At 38.9% G+C, this 14,555-nt stretch overlaps 2 protein-coding genes across 5 annotated transcripts in view; one reads left to right on the top strand and one right to left on the bottom strand.

Annotated features, from left to right (window-relative positions):
• The window catches only part of TRAPPC9 (trafficking protein particle complex subunit 9), a 535,221-nt gene that overhangs the window by 33,684 nt on the left and 486,982 nt on the right, over positions 1 to 14,555 (top strand). For 3 of the 4 annotated variants that reach the window (XR_009697631.1, XM_061171478.1, XM_061171480.1), the window contains exons 5-6: positions 830 to 856; positions 14,302 to 14,423. Coding sequence is in view for 3 of the 4 variants with exons in the window: in XM_061171478.1 (XP_061027461.1) it covers positions 830 to 856; positions 14,302 to 14,423 (149 nt within the window). In the remaining variant the exon portion in view is untranslated. The remainder of the gene's footprint in view (positions 1 to 829; positions 857 to 14,301; positions 14,424 to 14,555) is intronic. The other variant, XM_061171479.1, reaches the window with a different exon arrangement.
• LOC133077237 (large ribosomal subunit protein eL31-like) lies at positions 3,614 to 3,988 on the bottom strand. The gene has a single exon (XM_061171956.1). The coding sequence runs from the start codon at positions 3,986 to 3,988 to the stop codon at positions 3,614 to 3,616; it is 375 nt and encodes a 124-aa protein (XP_061027939.1).

The raw sequence follows: 14,555 nt of genomic DNA, 5'->3' as shown, positions 1-14,555 counted from the left end.
ATGGACGATTGAAAACATATGCTATTTCAGTAAGAATATATGTTATTGGGACATAGCTTTCTGAATCTTGTTAACATGTTTAAAAATGATCATAGCTAATGATAAGCAGGACTCTTGGACCCAGTTCCTCTTAGGGTGTGTTTTGCCATCATGGGAAATTACATTCTATAGAGAAGGCTAATTGGGCCTCATTGATATTTGGATGGTTTAACAGATGATCAAGGCTTTCAAAAGCTTCTTGATAATAATGAAGTTAACTGTTTTGTGTCGTAAACTAACTACAGAACTACCTTCTAGAAGTTGGAAATCCTTAGCTTGTGAAATGTCCAGTAAATCAGTGTGTATGTGTGTCTGTGTCTGTGTGAATGTGTGTGTGTGTGTGTGTGCATGTGTGATTTTAGGAAGGAGAAATAAGTTCCATATAGCCTTCTGATACCTTTCTCCTCCAGGCCAAGGTGTGGGTGTATATTTACACAAATAAATTGATATTCTTCTGTCACTTGGCTTATTTGTGGGAAAAGAAATTCTCATACTTGTTTCAGAAGAGTTAGGGAGCATAAGCTTGGAAAGTGGGAAGGGAGAGAGATAGGGAAGCACTTTACAGTTTGTGCAGGATATGAGAAATAGTTTTCCTTTTCTTTTTTTCCTTCTAAAGCATAAAGGCACTGAATTTGTAACATACTGTTACTCAGAATTGCTTTTCTGATGAGGTACAAGTGTCTTAGATTTTTTTGAGGCTATGTGAATTATGAAATGTGATTTAGCAGAGTTATCTTTAAAAGTAGTTTTGATTTTCAAATAAAAGACCATAATCTGTTCTTTCTTCCAGGGGCACAAGAAGTTCTCATTGATCCAGGTACATGATCTATGTGCTTAGTTTCTTTTGGTTATTTTTTTAAGTGCTTGTTTCCTGGTGGTGTGAATGAATGGTTAAAATTTCTGGATTATGATCTTTGGAACATACTGATTTAAGTAACTTTAAATCAGAACTGTTACACACCTGATTGTTGTTTGTTCCTTGTTTCATGGGGCACCCTATTGATTTATGTTTTTTGTCGAAGAGGGAAATTCTTCCTCTAGCATGGTTAAGTGAATGATTTGCAGTGTGCCTTTAAAATTCTCTGAGTGCATTGAGCATGCCTGTCCGGTTAATTCTGAATTTACTCATAGTAATGACTTCGCTCTGATTCTGTGGCTTACGCTCCTCTCAATGTGAATTTGAATCCTCTGTTGCATTTTGTATGTGTGTTCTTAACAGGGAAAGACATTTTGCATTTTTTACAGAGGTGGGTTTTCCTTTCCCCGCTTAATGCCTTCTGTAATTAATACAGCAAAAATCTCTTTTATTGCAGTGCTTAATTATTTCGTAATGAGCTCTATTGTTTTCTGCCTTAATCGGACAATGACAAAGAATAATAATAAAAAATGAAAATCCTCCCTTCCTTTGAAGGCTGGAAATCAGATGGTCATGCTTACACATGCTTTGTGACCAACACATTTACTTTCATCTCATTGTGTATCTTGATTTTGAAATGAAATTGCTTCAGGTTTGTAGATTTTTGTTTTAACATTTGTGTTGCATTCTTTCTCTAGGCTGATGTTTCCTGATGGAGCTTGTGGAAAGTGTTTTCCTTCCTAGAGGAAGGAAAACAAATGTTTTGCTTTGATTTTAGGAGACCTGAGTTGCTGATGAGAAAGCAGTTGAGGGTGGGCTGAGGAACTGAATGATACTCCCTCACCTCCCGTCCAAAACTGATGAACGATGAAATCAATGTTAGATGTATTGGTATTCGAGCAACAGAAGTTATCCAGCCCAGACTGGCTAGTTATGCCTGATGGAAAGTACGGGGTTCACTTGCAGGAGAATTAGGTGCTTTACCAAGTAGAAGTAGCTTAGGGCTGTCAGAAAAATCAGTCATATGTTGAGATTAAAAAAAGAATATAATATTTTTTTATTTCTGAAACTTTTCAAAATAAGGTTGTATAGAGCTGAAATTGAGTTTCGAGTGCTGGGAGTAAAGTGAGGGTGATTCTGTGGGGCTGTTGTTCAGGGAGAGGGTGAGGCTGGCAGGAGAGGATGCAGAGCCAGGGTTTGGCATCCCAGGACGCCCTCTATCACCGTTCCAAGTGAGAAGCATGAAGACTCTATCTTCTTCCCCGAGGGAGAGCAAGGAGAGAGTTGAGATTCTTCCCGCCCACCACCCCCCCCACCCCGCCCTCCCCAGTTTGCCTGGAGCCCTTCTAGCCTCTGCTCACAGGGCTTGTCCCAGGACTGGCCACAGCCTTCTCTTCACTTGCCAACGTCTCATCTGCCTTTCAGACATTATAGTCTCTTCTTCTCTGCCCTTTAGACCCTGGCACATGTGTTGGTGGGGAATCACTTCACGACTCCTGGGAGCAGTGTGCTGTGACTCTCTTTAGTCTCTGCTAGTGTTCTCTCGGGGGTGGCAAAATCGTTCGGCTCTATAGAAAACCCAGCACGAAATTTTATCACTTTCATTTTATTTTTGAACTTTAAATGGATAAATTATTTGAAGCAAACTGTTTCAGAGTTTTTGCTGCCTGCTTTCCCCACAACCATTTCAAAGGCCAGAAGGAGGAGTTTGACCCGTCTTTGGCTGTTTGGTGCGGAGGTGGGGAAGAACTTCTCCCATCACTTCTAGCAGCTCAGCTTCCGAGCCCTTGATGGGCATTTGAAACAGAATGCTTCTTGGTGTCACACTGGTGTTTCTTGTCATTTCTGAATATTGCATGTACATTCAACAGCTGTTTCAAGTGAAGTGATCTTTTGTCCAGTTTCAGTTAACTCAAATTTGCTTTTCCCATTTTAATGTTGACGGGAGTTTCTTCTTCCTATAATGAAAATTAGCAATTTGCACCTACTACGTGAAGGCACTGGTCCAAGGTGCTTTTTTTTCTTAACAGTTTTAATACAATTTACCCATTAAAATATACAGAGGTTTTTACTCTATGACCAGAGTTGTGTATCACCATCAATCTTGGACATTTTCATCACCCCAGCAAGAAGCCCCGTAGAGATTATCAGTCACCACCCATTTCCCCCATCCTCCCCCAGCCCCAGGCAACCACTCTTCTGTCTCTGGATTTGCCTGTTCTGGACATTTCATATAAATGGAATCATACAACTTGTAGTCTTCTATGACCGACTTATTTCACTTAGCATAATGTTTTCAAGGTTTGTCCATGTTGTATCACGGATCACTACTTCATGTTTTGTTTTTGCTGAATAATATTTCACCATATGGATAGACCACTTTTTGTTTACCCCTTCATCAGCTGATGGACATTTGGGTTGTTTCTACTTTTTGGCTGTTATGAGTAATGGTGCTGTTAACATTCATATATGTTTTTATGTGGACATATGTTTTCAGTTCTCTTATGTATATGCCTAGGAATTAGAATTACAGGGTCATACAGTAACTAAATGTTTAACTATTTGAGGAACTGCCAGATTGTTTTCCAAAGTGGTTGTGCTATTTTACTTTCTCAGCAGCAGTGTATGAGAGTTCCAGTTTCTCTATGTCCTCATCAATGCTTGTTATTAACTTTTCTTTTTTTTGGCAGTTCTATAACTTTACTTAACAATCAACAGTTAGTTTTCATCCACATTAACTGTCTTTAGGTTTTTGATAATGGTGACAGGTACATAGGTAACCAACGTACAGAGCTTGTTTGGTGCATCTTCATCTTCATTATGTTTTCTGGACAACTGCACATGGATACAATACGGGACATTCCTTATTCCTTTGGCCCAGACAGCTTTGTTGAGCCTGGTGTCAATGCGCACATCTGGAATTCCCATCTCCTTCATGGCAAATTTCCGGATTTCTCTGAGTGCCCGAGGGGCACGCTTCTTGAAACCCACTCCAGGGATGCTCTTGTGAACATTGATAGTGTATTTTCTGGTCGCCACCTTGTTGACGGCAGACTGGCCCTTCTTCTTGCCACCCTTCTTTGCGGGAGCCATCTAAACCCAGTCGACGAGAAGGCTCAGAGTGGAGTGGGACAAAGCCAAGCCAAGTCCTCCCTCTCAGCCGGCCTCATGCAACCGCGCTCGGGGCTCCTGGAGCCCCAGGTCAGGGTGTTATCATCTTTTTGATTATAGCTGTTCTAGTGAGTGTGAAGTGGTTTCTCCTTGTAGTTTTTTTTTGTTGTCGTTTAAAATGGAAATAGAATTTTTATTTGTATTTGTAAGTATTTGTGTACATTTACTAATGTTAAAATATCATAAAAGTTTGCCATAATATATATATATTTTTCTTTTTTTAAAATTTTTATTGGAGTGTAGTTGATTTACAATGTTGTGTTAGTTTCGGGTGTACAGCAAAGTGAATCAGTTACACATATACATATATCCACTCTTTTTTTAAGATTCTTTTCCCATATAGGCCATTACGGAGTATTGAGTATAGTTCCCTGTGCTACACAGTAGGTTCTTTTTAGTTATCTATTTTATATATATAGTAGTGTGTATATGCCAATCCCAAGCTCCCAATTTATCCCTCCCCCCCAGCCCCTGGTAACCATAAGTTTGTTTTCTACATCTGTGACTCTACTTCTGTTTTGTAAATAAGTTCATTTGTACCCTTTTTTTAGATTCCACATATAAGCAATATCATATGATATTTGTCTTTCTGTGTCTGACTTTACTCAGTATCACAGTCTCTGGGTCCATCCACGTGGCTGCAAATGGCATTATTACGTTCTTTTTTTATGGCTGAGTAATATTCCATTGTCTATATGTACCATCTCTTCTTTATCCATTCTCTGTTGAGGGACATTTAGGTTGCTTCCATGTCCGGGCTATTGTAAATAGTGCAGCAATGAACATAGGGGTGCGTGTATCTTTTCAAATTATGGTTTTCTCCGCCTCCTTGTAGTTTTGATTTGATTTCCCTTATAGCTATTGATATTGAGCATCTTTTTCTTTTTTAAAAAATTATTTAATTAATTTATTTATTTCTGGCTGCGTTGGGTCTTCGTTGCTGCCCGCAGGCTTTTTCTAGCTGCGGCGAGAGGGGGCTACTCTTTGTTGCTGTACGCGGGCTTCTCATTGTGGTGGATTCTCTTGTTGAAGAGCACGGGCTCTAGGTGCGTGGGCTTCAGTAGTTGTGGCACGCAGGCTCAGTAGTTGTGGCTCAGGGACTCTAGAGTGCAGGCTCAGTAGCTGTGGCGCACGGGCTTAGTTGCTCCGCGGTGTGTGGGATCTTCCCGGACCAGGGCTTTAACCCGTGTCCCCTGCATTGCCAGGCAGATTCTTAACCACTGCGCCACCAGGGAAGCCCTTGAGCATCTTTTTCATTGTGCTTATTGGCCATTTGTACATTTTCCTTGAAAAATGTCTTTTCACATCCTTTATCCATTTTTTATTTTTTTATTTTATTTTTTTTTATTTTTTTAAAATTTATTTATTTATTTATTTATTATTTTTGGCTGTGTTGGGTCTTCGTTTCTGTGCGAGGGCTTTCTCTAGTTGCGGCGAATGGGGGCCACTCTTCATCGCGGTGCGCGGGCCTCTCACTGTCGCGGCCTCTCTTGTGGCGGAGCACAGGCTCCAGACGCGCAGGCTCAGTAGTTGTGGCTCACGGGACTAGTTGCTCCGCGGCATGTGGGATCTTCCCAGACCAGGGCGCGAACCCGTGTTCCCTGCATTGGCAGGCAGATTCTCAACCACTGCGCCACCAGGGAATCCCCTTTATCCATTTTTTAAAAAATATCTTTATTGGAGTATAATTGCTTTACAATGGTTTGTTAGTTTCTGCTATATAACAAAGGGAATCAGCTAAGTGCATACGTATATCCCCATATCTTCTCCCTCTTGCGTCTCCCTCCCACCCTCCCTGTCCAACCCCTCTAGTTGGACACAAAACACCGAGCTGATCTCCCTGTGCTATACAGCTGCTTCCCACTTACATTTGGTAGTGTATATATGTCAGTGCCACTCTCGCACTTCGTCCCAGCTTACCCTTCCCCCTCCCCATGTCCTCAAGTCCATTCTCTATGTCTGCATCTTTATTCCTGTCCTGCCCCTAGATTCTTCAGAACCTTTTTTTTTTTTTTTTTTGATTCCATATATATGTGTTAGCATACGGTATTTGTTTTTCTCTTTCTGACTTACTTCACTCTGTATGACAGACTCTAGGTCAATCCACCTCACTACAGATAACTCAATTTCGTTTCTTTTTATGGCTGAGTAATATTCCATTGTATATATGTGCCACATCTTCTTTATCCATTCATCTGTCGATGGACACTTAGGTTGCTTCCATGTCCTGGCTATTGTAAATAGAGCTGCAGTGAACATTGTGGTACATGACTCTTTTTGAATTATGGTTTTCTCAGGGTATATGCCCAGTAGTGGGAATGCTGGGTCGTATGGTAGTTCTATTTTTAGTTTTTTAAGGAACCTCCATACTGTTCTCCATAGTGGCTGTATCAATTTACATTCCCACCAACAGTGCAAGAGGGTTCCCTTTTCTCCACACCCTCTCCAGCATTTATTGTTTGTAGATTTTTGGATGACGGCCATTCTGACCGGTGTGAGGGGATACCTCATTGTAGTTTTGACTTGCATTTCTCTAATGATTAGTGATGTTGAGCATCTTTTCATGTGTTTGTTGGCAATCTGTATATCTTCTTTGGAGAAATGTCTGTTTAGGTCTTCTGCCCATTTTTGGATGGGGTTGTCTGTTTTTTTGATATTGAGCTGCATGAGCTGCTTGTATATTTTGGAGATTAATCCTTTGTCAGTTGCTTCTTTTGCAAATATTTTCTCCCATTCTGAGGATTGTCTTTTCGTCTTGTTTATGGTTTCCTTTGCTGTGCAAAAGCTTTTAAGTTTCATGAGGTCCCATTGGTTTATTTTTGTTTATATTTCCATTTCTCTAGGAGGTGGGTCAAAAAGGATCTTTCTGTGATTTATGTCATAGAGTGTTCTGCCTATGTTTTCCTCTAAGAGTTTCATAGTGTCTGGCCTTCCATTTAGGTCTTTAATCCATTTTGAGTTTATTTTTATGTATGGTGTTAGGGACTGTTCTAATTTCATTCTTTTACATATAGCTGTCCAGTTTTCCCAGCACCACTTATTGAAGAGGCTGTCTTTTCTCCATTGTATATCCTTGCCTCCTTTGTCATAGACTAGTTGACCATAAGTGCGTGGGTTTATCTCTGGGCTTTCTATCCTGTTCCATTGATCTATATTTCTGTTTTTGTGCCAGTACCATACTGTCTTGATTACTGTAGCTTTGTAGTATAGTCTGAGGTCTGGGAGCGTGATTCCTCCAGCTCCGTTTTTCTTTCTCAGGATTGCTTTGGCTATTCGGGGTCTTTTGTGTTTCCATACAAATTGTGCAATTTTCTGTTCTAGTTCTGTGAAAAATGCCATTGGTAGTTTGATAGGGATTGCACTGAATCTGTAGATTGCTTGGGGTATTAAAGTCATTTTCACAATGCTGATTCTTCCAATCCAAGAACATGGTATATCTCTCCATCTATTTGTATCATCTTTAATTTCTTTCATCAGTGTCTTATAGTTTTCTGCATGCAGGTCTTTTGTCTCCTTAGGTAGGTTTATTCCTAGGTATTTTATTCTTTTTGTTGCAGTGGTAAATGGGAGTGTTTCCTTAACTTCTCTTTCAGATTTTTCATCATTAGTGTATAGGAATGCAAGCAATTTCTGTGCATTAATTTTGTATCCTGCTACTCTACCAAACTGATTGATTAGCTCTAGTAGTTTTCTGGTAGCATCTTTAGGATTCTCTATGTATAGTATCATGTCATCTGCAAACAGTGACAGTTTTACTTCTTCTTTTCCGATTTGGATTCCTTTTATTTCTTTTTCTTCTCTGATTGCTGTGGCTAAAACTTCCAAAACTATGTTGAATAACAGTGGTGAGAGTGGGCAACCTTGTCTTGTTCCTGGTCTTAGAGGAAATGGTTTCAGTTTTTCACCATTGAGAACGATGTTGGCTGTGGGTTTGTCATATATGGCCTCTGTTATGTTGAGGTGGGTTCCCTCTATGCCTACTTCCTGGAGAGTTTTTATCATAAATGGGTGATGAAGTTTGTCAAAAGCTTTTTCTGCATCTATTGAGATGATATGGTTTTTATCCTTCAATATGTTATTATGGTGTATCACATTGATTGATTTGCGTGTATTGAAGAATCCTTGCATTCCTGGGATAAACCCCACTTGATCATGGTGTATGATCCTTTTAATGTGCTGTTGGATTCTGTTTGCTAGTATTTTGTGGAGGAGTTTTGCATCTATGTTCATCAGAGATATTGGCTTGTAGTTTTCTTCTTTTGTGACATCTTTGTCTGGTTTTGGTATCAGGGTGATGGTGGCCTCGTAGAATGAGTTTGGGCGTGTTCCTCCCTCTGCTATATTTTGTAAGAGTTTGAGAAGGATAGGTGTTAGCTCTTCTCTAAATGTTTGATAGAATTTGCCTGTGAAGGCCTCTGGTCCTGGGCTTTTTTGTTGGAAGATTTTTAATCACAGTTTCAATTTCAGTGCTTGTGATTGTTCTGTTTATATTTTCTGTTTCTTCCTGGTTCAGTCTCAGAAGGTTGTGCTTTTCTAAGAAGGTGTCCATTTCTTCCAGGTTGTCCATTTTATTGGCATATAGTTGCTTGTAGTAATCTCTCATGATCCTTTGTATTTCTGCAGTGTCAGTTGTTACTTCTCCTTTTTCATTTCTAATTCTGTTGATTTGAGTCTTCTCCATTTTTTTCTTGATGAGTCTGGCTAATGGTTTATCAATTTTGTTTATCTACTCAAAGAACCAGCTTTTAGTTTTATTGATCTTTGCTATTGTTTCCTTCATTTCTTTTTCATTTATTTCTGCTCTGATCTTTATGATTTCTTTCCTTCTGCTAACTTTGGGTTCTTTTTGTTCTTCTTTCTGTAATTGCTTTAGGTGTAAGGTTAGGTTGTTTATTTGAGATGTTTCTTGTTTCTTGAGGTAGGATTATGTGGCTATAAACTTCCCTCTTAGAACTGCTTTTGCTGCATCCCATAGGTTTTGGGTCGTCGTATTTTCATTGTCATTTGTTTCTAGGTATTTTTTGATTTCCTCTTTGATTTCTTCAGTGATCTCTTGGTTATTTAGTAGTGTATTGTTTAGCCTCCATGTGTTTGTATTTTTTACAGATTTTTTCCTGTAATTGATATCTAGTGTCATAGCGTTGTGGTTGGAAAAGATACTTGATACGAGTTCAATTTTCTTAAATTTACCAAGGCTTGATTTGTGACCCAAGATGTGATCCATACTGGAGAATGTTCCATGAGCACTTGAGAAGAAAGTGTATTTTGTTGTTTTTGGATGGGATGTCCTATAAATATCAATTAAGTCCATCTTGTTTAATGTGTCATTTAAAGCTTGTGTTTCCTTATTTATTTTCATTTTGGATGATCTGTCCATTGGTGAAAGTGGGGTGCTAAAAGTCCCCTACTATGATTGTGTTACTGTCGATTTCCCTTTTTTGGCTGTTAGCATTTGCCTTATGTATTGAGGTGCTGCTATGTTGGGTGCATAAATATTTACAATTGTTATATCTTCTTCTTGGATTGATCCCTTGATCATTATGTAGTGTCCTTCTTTGTCTCTTGTAATAGTCTTTATATTTTAAAGTCTATTTTGTCTGATATGAGAATTGCTACTCCAGCTTTCTTTTGATTTCCATTTGCATGGAATATCTTTTTCCATCCCCTCACTTTCAGTCTGTATGTGTCCCTAGGTCTGACGTGGGTCTCTTGTAGACAGCATATGTACAGGTCTTGTTTTTGTATCCATTCAGCCAGTCTATGTCTTTTGGTTGGAGCATTTAATCCATTTACCTTTAATGTAGTTATCGATATGTATGTTCCTATTACCATTTTCTTAATTGTTTTGGGTTTGTTATTGTAGGTCTTTTCCTCCTTTTGTGTTTCCTGCCTAGAGAAGTTCCTTTAGCATTTATTGTAAAGCTGGTTTGGTGGTGCTGAATTCTCTTAACTTTTGCTTGTCTGTAAACGGTTTAATTTCTCTGTCGAATCTGAATGAGATCCTTTCTGGATCACTGAAAGGTCTTTTCAGATCCTCTATCCATTTTTAATTCAGTTATTTGTCTTTTTATTATCGAGTTGTAAGATTTCTTTTTATATTGTAGATACATGTTCCTTATCAGATATATGGTTTACAAAAATTTTCTCCTATTCTGTGTGTTGTTTTTTCACTTTGTTGATGGTGTCCTTTGAAGCATAGAAGTTTTAAGTTTTGATGAAGTCCACTTTACCTAACTTTTCTTTGTTGCTTGTGCTTTTGGTGTCATATCTAGGATCTGAGGTATTTTAAAAGCAATTTAATTCTTACAACAGTTCTAGGAGATAGGTACTGTTGTTATCCCCAGTCTGTAGATGAGGGAACTGAGATGCAGAAAAGTTCATTGACTTGTCATGCGTACAGCTAGTTAGTGGTGATGTGGGAATTCACACCCACACGTTTGTCTCCAACATCTGTTCTCTTAACCACCATACTCTATTCCTTTCTATAGGAATGGTTAATTAAAAAGCCTTTACTTCTTTGATTTCTTATTAATTTTTTCTCATTAGGGACCTCATCTCTTCCTTTATAATACTTTGCAGAACTCAGTGTAGTTTTATTTTAGGTCTAATGTAGGCGGAAGCATTGCTATCAGTTAATACCGCATTACTTACCCTCCAGTGATGATTGTTGCTAATTGACCTAATAAAGTCATACTTAACTCTTTTCTGGTCATTACACTAAAAGAAGAGTCATGGCTACAGAATGCTCTAAGAAAGTATATGATTTATCTTATTTTGCTAACCAATGAAAGAAAAACCCCAGTGTTGACATACGTTGTAAATTTTCCAGAATAGGGTCATTGTCTTCCTTATATTTCATTTTGTTTGGTCACAGTGTCTAGATAGTGCCTTATTGTCTGGCAGATTAGTTAGAGCATGGTGCTCATGAATCATAGTAATGACAGAATTTTGACAACAGTATCTGTTGTTTCACAAGAAAAAAGATAATACAGAAATACTGCTGAGATTTATTTTAAAAACCTGGAATTTTGAGAAGAGTTCCACAAACCATACAAAGGTATTTTCATTAATTTTAGCTCTATCTTAGACACGTTATGGTTACATAGCAGAGTAAATTTATGAACTAGATTTGACAGGAGAAGTGTAATATTGATTATTTGTTTTAATTAAAATATTATGCCTTGGATAAAGTAATTTAGTGCCCATGAATGAACAAAAATAAGTTTGCATTTATATATGACACGGGGGCAGCCTTCCTACATATATATGTTTTGATCTGTTTTTTGGAGTATTTTTATAGCTTTTCAACAATGTTCTAACTTTACAATTCTATTCATTTTTTGTTATTATTTTTTAATATTAATTTTAAAAAATTTATTTATTTATTTATTTATTTTTGGCCACGTTGGCTCTTCATTGCTGCTTGCGGGCTTTCTCTAATTGCGGTGAACGGGGGCTACCCTTGTTATTCTCCTCTTTTTATGGTTTTGCCTTTCTTTCTCCTGCATCATTTGTCTCTGTTTTATTCCTTCTTATTTCTTTTAAATTTATTTATTTATTTTATTTATTTTTGGCTGCATTGGGTCCTTGTTGCTGCACGCGGGCTTTTCTAAGTTGCGGCGAGCTGAGGCTTCTCATTGCAGTGGCTTCTCTTGTTGAGGAGCATGGGCTCTTAGGTGCGCGGGCTTCAGTGGTTGTGGCTCACGGGCTTAGATGCTCCGCGGCATGTGGGATCTTCCTAGACCAGGGCTTGAACCTGTGCCCCCTGCATTGGCAGACGGATTCCTAACAACTGTGCCACCAGGGAAGTCCCATTCCCTCTTATTTCTGCTTCATTTTACTTTTGTTGACTTTCCAGCTTGTGCCTCCTATACAATCTTGCACATAATAGGAACTCAGTAACTTTCTCTTGAATGAATTATTAAACTGTTGTTAGACTGATACTGGGGAGCCCTTGTGATGATTTTGTTTTTTTTCAGCTTTTCCCCACTTCTTAACTATGCTCTTTCTTTTCCTTTCCTCTAGCCTGGGTTTCAGCCCGCCTGTGGCATTGATTTTTCCTGTCTATAGACTCCTTGTTTCACTGGTTCACAATAATGTTACATTGTCAAAACTTTATAGGTGTCAAGAAAGATCAAATCCATTGCATACTAGTATTTTTAGAGTGTGTTATTCTTTTATTGAGTGAAATTAAATCAGTCTGACCCACTAAGCTCTCCCGTGAGCTATGCTCTTTTTACCTTCTTACAGGTTATATTCTTCCGAGTTTCTGCATATGCTTTTTCCCCCCGGCCTCTGTACTGGAGTTAAGTAAATCATTAAGGGAACGCCCATTATCAGTGGTGTCTTTTTTTTTTTAAAGATGGAGGGAACATTTGCTCCTTCTCCCTGGTTGGGGCTTCTTGGATGAGGTGAGGTACCATAGGAAGAATGAAGAGCCCACCTCATTCTGACTCCCACTCTTTCCCTTCCATTCTCCAAGGGAAAAGAGTAAAATTCAACAATATGAAGACACATTATTAGAGCTAATGAGATAAATCAAGATAACCTATCATCTATGAAATATTATTTCATGCCAGAAACAAAGGTATTGTAAACATGAAAAACACACAAAGCAGGATAGTACTGTGGTTAAAAATATAGGCCCGGGTTCGAATCCTGCTCTGGAGCAACCGGCTCTGTAATCTGGAGAGCCAGTAGGAATGCTCAGCCTCTTTAGGACCTGTTTCCTCCCCTGCAGAAACGGGGTTCACTAGGAGTCCCCCCCGCATAGCGCTGCCATGGGTTGTAAATGAGGACACGCATGGATGTCCCCACATAGGTTCTGATTCCTCGTTAGTGCAGAATAACATAGCTTTTGCTGTGATGGCCTTATGACCACCCAGTGTAGATTCTCAGTGCTCCAAAGGGTTGCCTTGTGGCTTGGAGATGGACTTCTCAATTCTGTAAGGACCCAAGGATTGTGTCATTGGGCCTTGCTGATTTGAATCTATTCTTTAGAAAGTAAATATTTTAGATTTTTTTCAGGCATGCATGCCCTTTTCTTTTATTATTTGTAGTTCTATCCTCTTATCTCTTGCTGTGATTTTTCACAAAATCTGTAGAAACACAAAATCCTAAGCCACCTGCCTCTTCCCAGTTCTCTGTTATGGTTCTTTCTTCCCTGACTAGAAGAGGATTTTGCATAGGAAATGTTCTTTGTTCCTCCTTGCTTAGAGTCTCTCTGTCCGTCTGCCCATCTTTCACCTGTCCCTCTGTCCATTTATCTATCCACTCATTCTTCTGTCTTGTTCCAAAAAGCATTTGAGGCAGCATACAGAATAACAAAATACCAAGTGAGCAGGTGAGAAAATGGGACCAAGTTTAGACAGCAAGGTGAGGAGATGACCTTGTGTGAAGGTTGCGGGCCGTGTGAGACACACCCTTTGCCCCGTGAGTTCTAAGATCAATGGCAAATGTGTGCCTGAGTCTCCCAGTAGACATGAGGGAAACAGAATTTGTCGGAGATGCTCAGTGTCCCTGAAATAAACAAGTGGCTTAGGAGAAGCCCAGCTTTTCCTGCTGTGGGGCTTACGAGAGTATTTTTTGAGTGTTCTCTGAAATCAAAGAGTATTTCATCTTTTTTTGGTCAGAGTTCTATGTGTAGTTGGTTACATTCTATAAATGGAAATGTCTCCAGAACTCTTGCCCCTGTGAGTTTGATGGCTAGGGAATTAGGTGGTTCTGCTTATTGACAGGGGTTGGCCAGAAATAGAAAATGACAGCCTCAGAAAGGATGCCAGTATTTGTAAGTTATGTTTTTTTAGTGCTGTATAGTTCAGAAAATACTTTCACATAGTTTTTCTCCATTTGAGGGTGCAGTGTGGTTTCTTGCTAGCATTAAGAGAAGAGCTTAGTGCTGGGAGATAATGCACACTGACTGCATTGCTGTCAAGACAACTAAGCTAGTTATTATAGACATGTTACTTTTATATAATGCATTTCATGTTCTTTAATAAAAAGTTTCAACAGGGAGGAAAACTTATGCTGAGTTAATTAACATTTAATACAATGCTTTGATGGTAAGACTATTATAGGGAGTGTATAAGCTGTGAAGACTTTAAAAATGATTTCATTATTTAAATTTCAGTTGGGAATATTCAAGCTTTATCTTATTTGTGCCCTTGTTTTAAAGTAACAAAGAAACAAGACGGAAAAAGCAAAAGATTATTTCTTTTCTTCCTCTCGGTTTGCAGGTGCCCTCACCACCAATGGCATCAATCCAGATACCAGCACTGAGATTGGACGGGCTAAGAACTGCCTTAGCCCTGAAGACATAATTGACAAATACAAGGAGGCCATTTCCTATTACAGCAAGGTGATTTTACTCTGTAGATCCTTTATGTAACTGTGTTGTTTTAATCAGAAGTTCCTGTTTTACATTGTGTAATGCTGCTGCAGTATCTCCTAATTATTGGTTTCTGTAAGTATTCATGTATTATTCCCCAAT

The sequence above is a fragment of the Eubalaena glacialis genome, chromosome 17 (genome assembly GCF_028564815.1).
Source record: "Eubalaena glacialis isolate mEubGla1 chromosome 17, mEubGla1.1.hap2.+ XY, whole genome shotgun sequence".
NCBI lineage: Eukaryota > Metazoa > Chordata > Mammalia > Artiodactyla > Balaenidae > Eubalaena > Eubalaena glacialis.
The sequence above is the reverse complement of the archived record's forward strand: the minus strand, read 5'-3'. Positions and strand labels throughout refer to the sequence as shown.

Bases quoted from the DNA above. Each gene is read 5' to 3' on its own strand.
- LOC133077237 (XM_061171956.1), bottom strand. From the start codon at position 3,988: ATGGCTCCCGCAAAGAAGGGTGGCAAGAAGAAGGGCCAGTCTGCCGTC.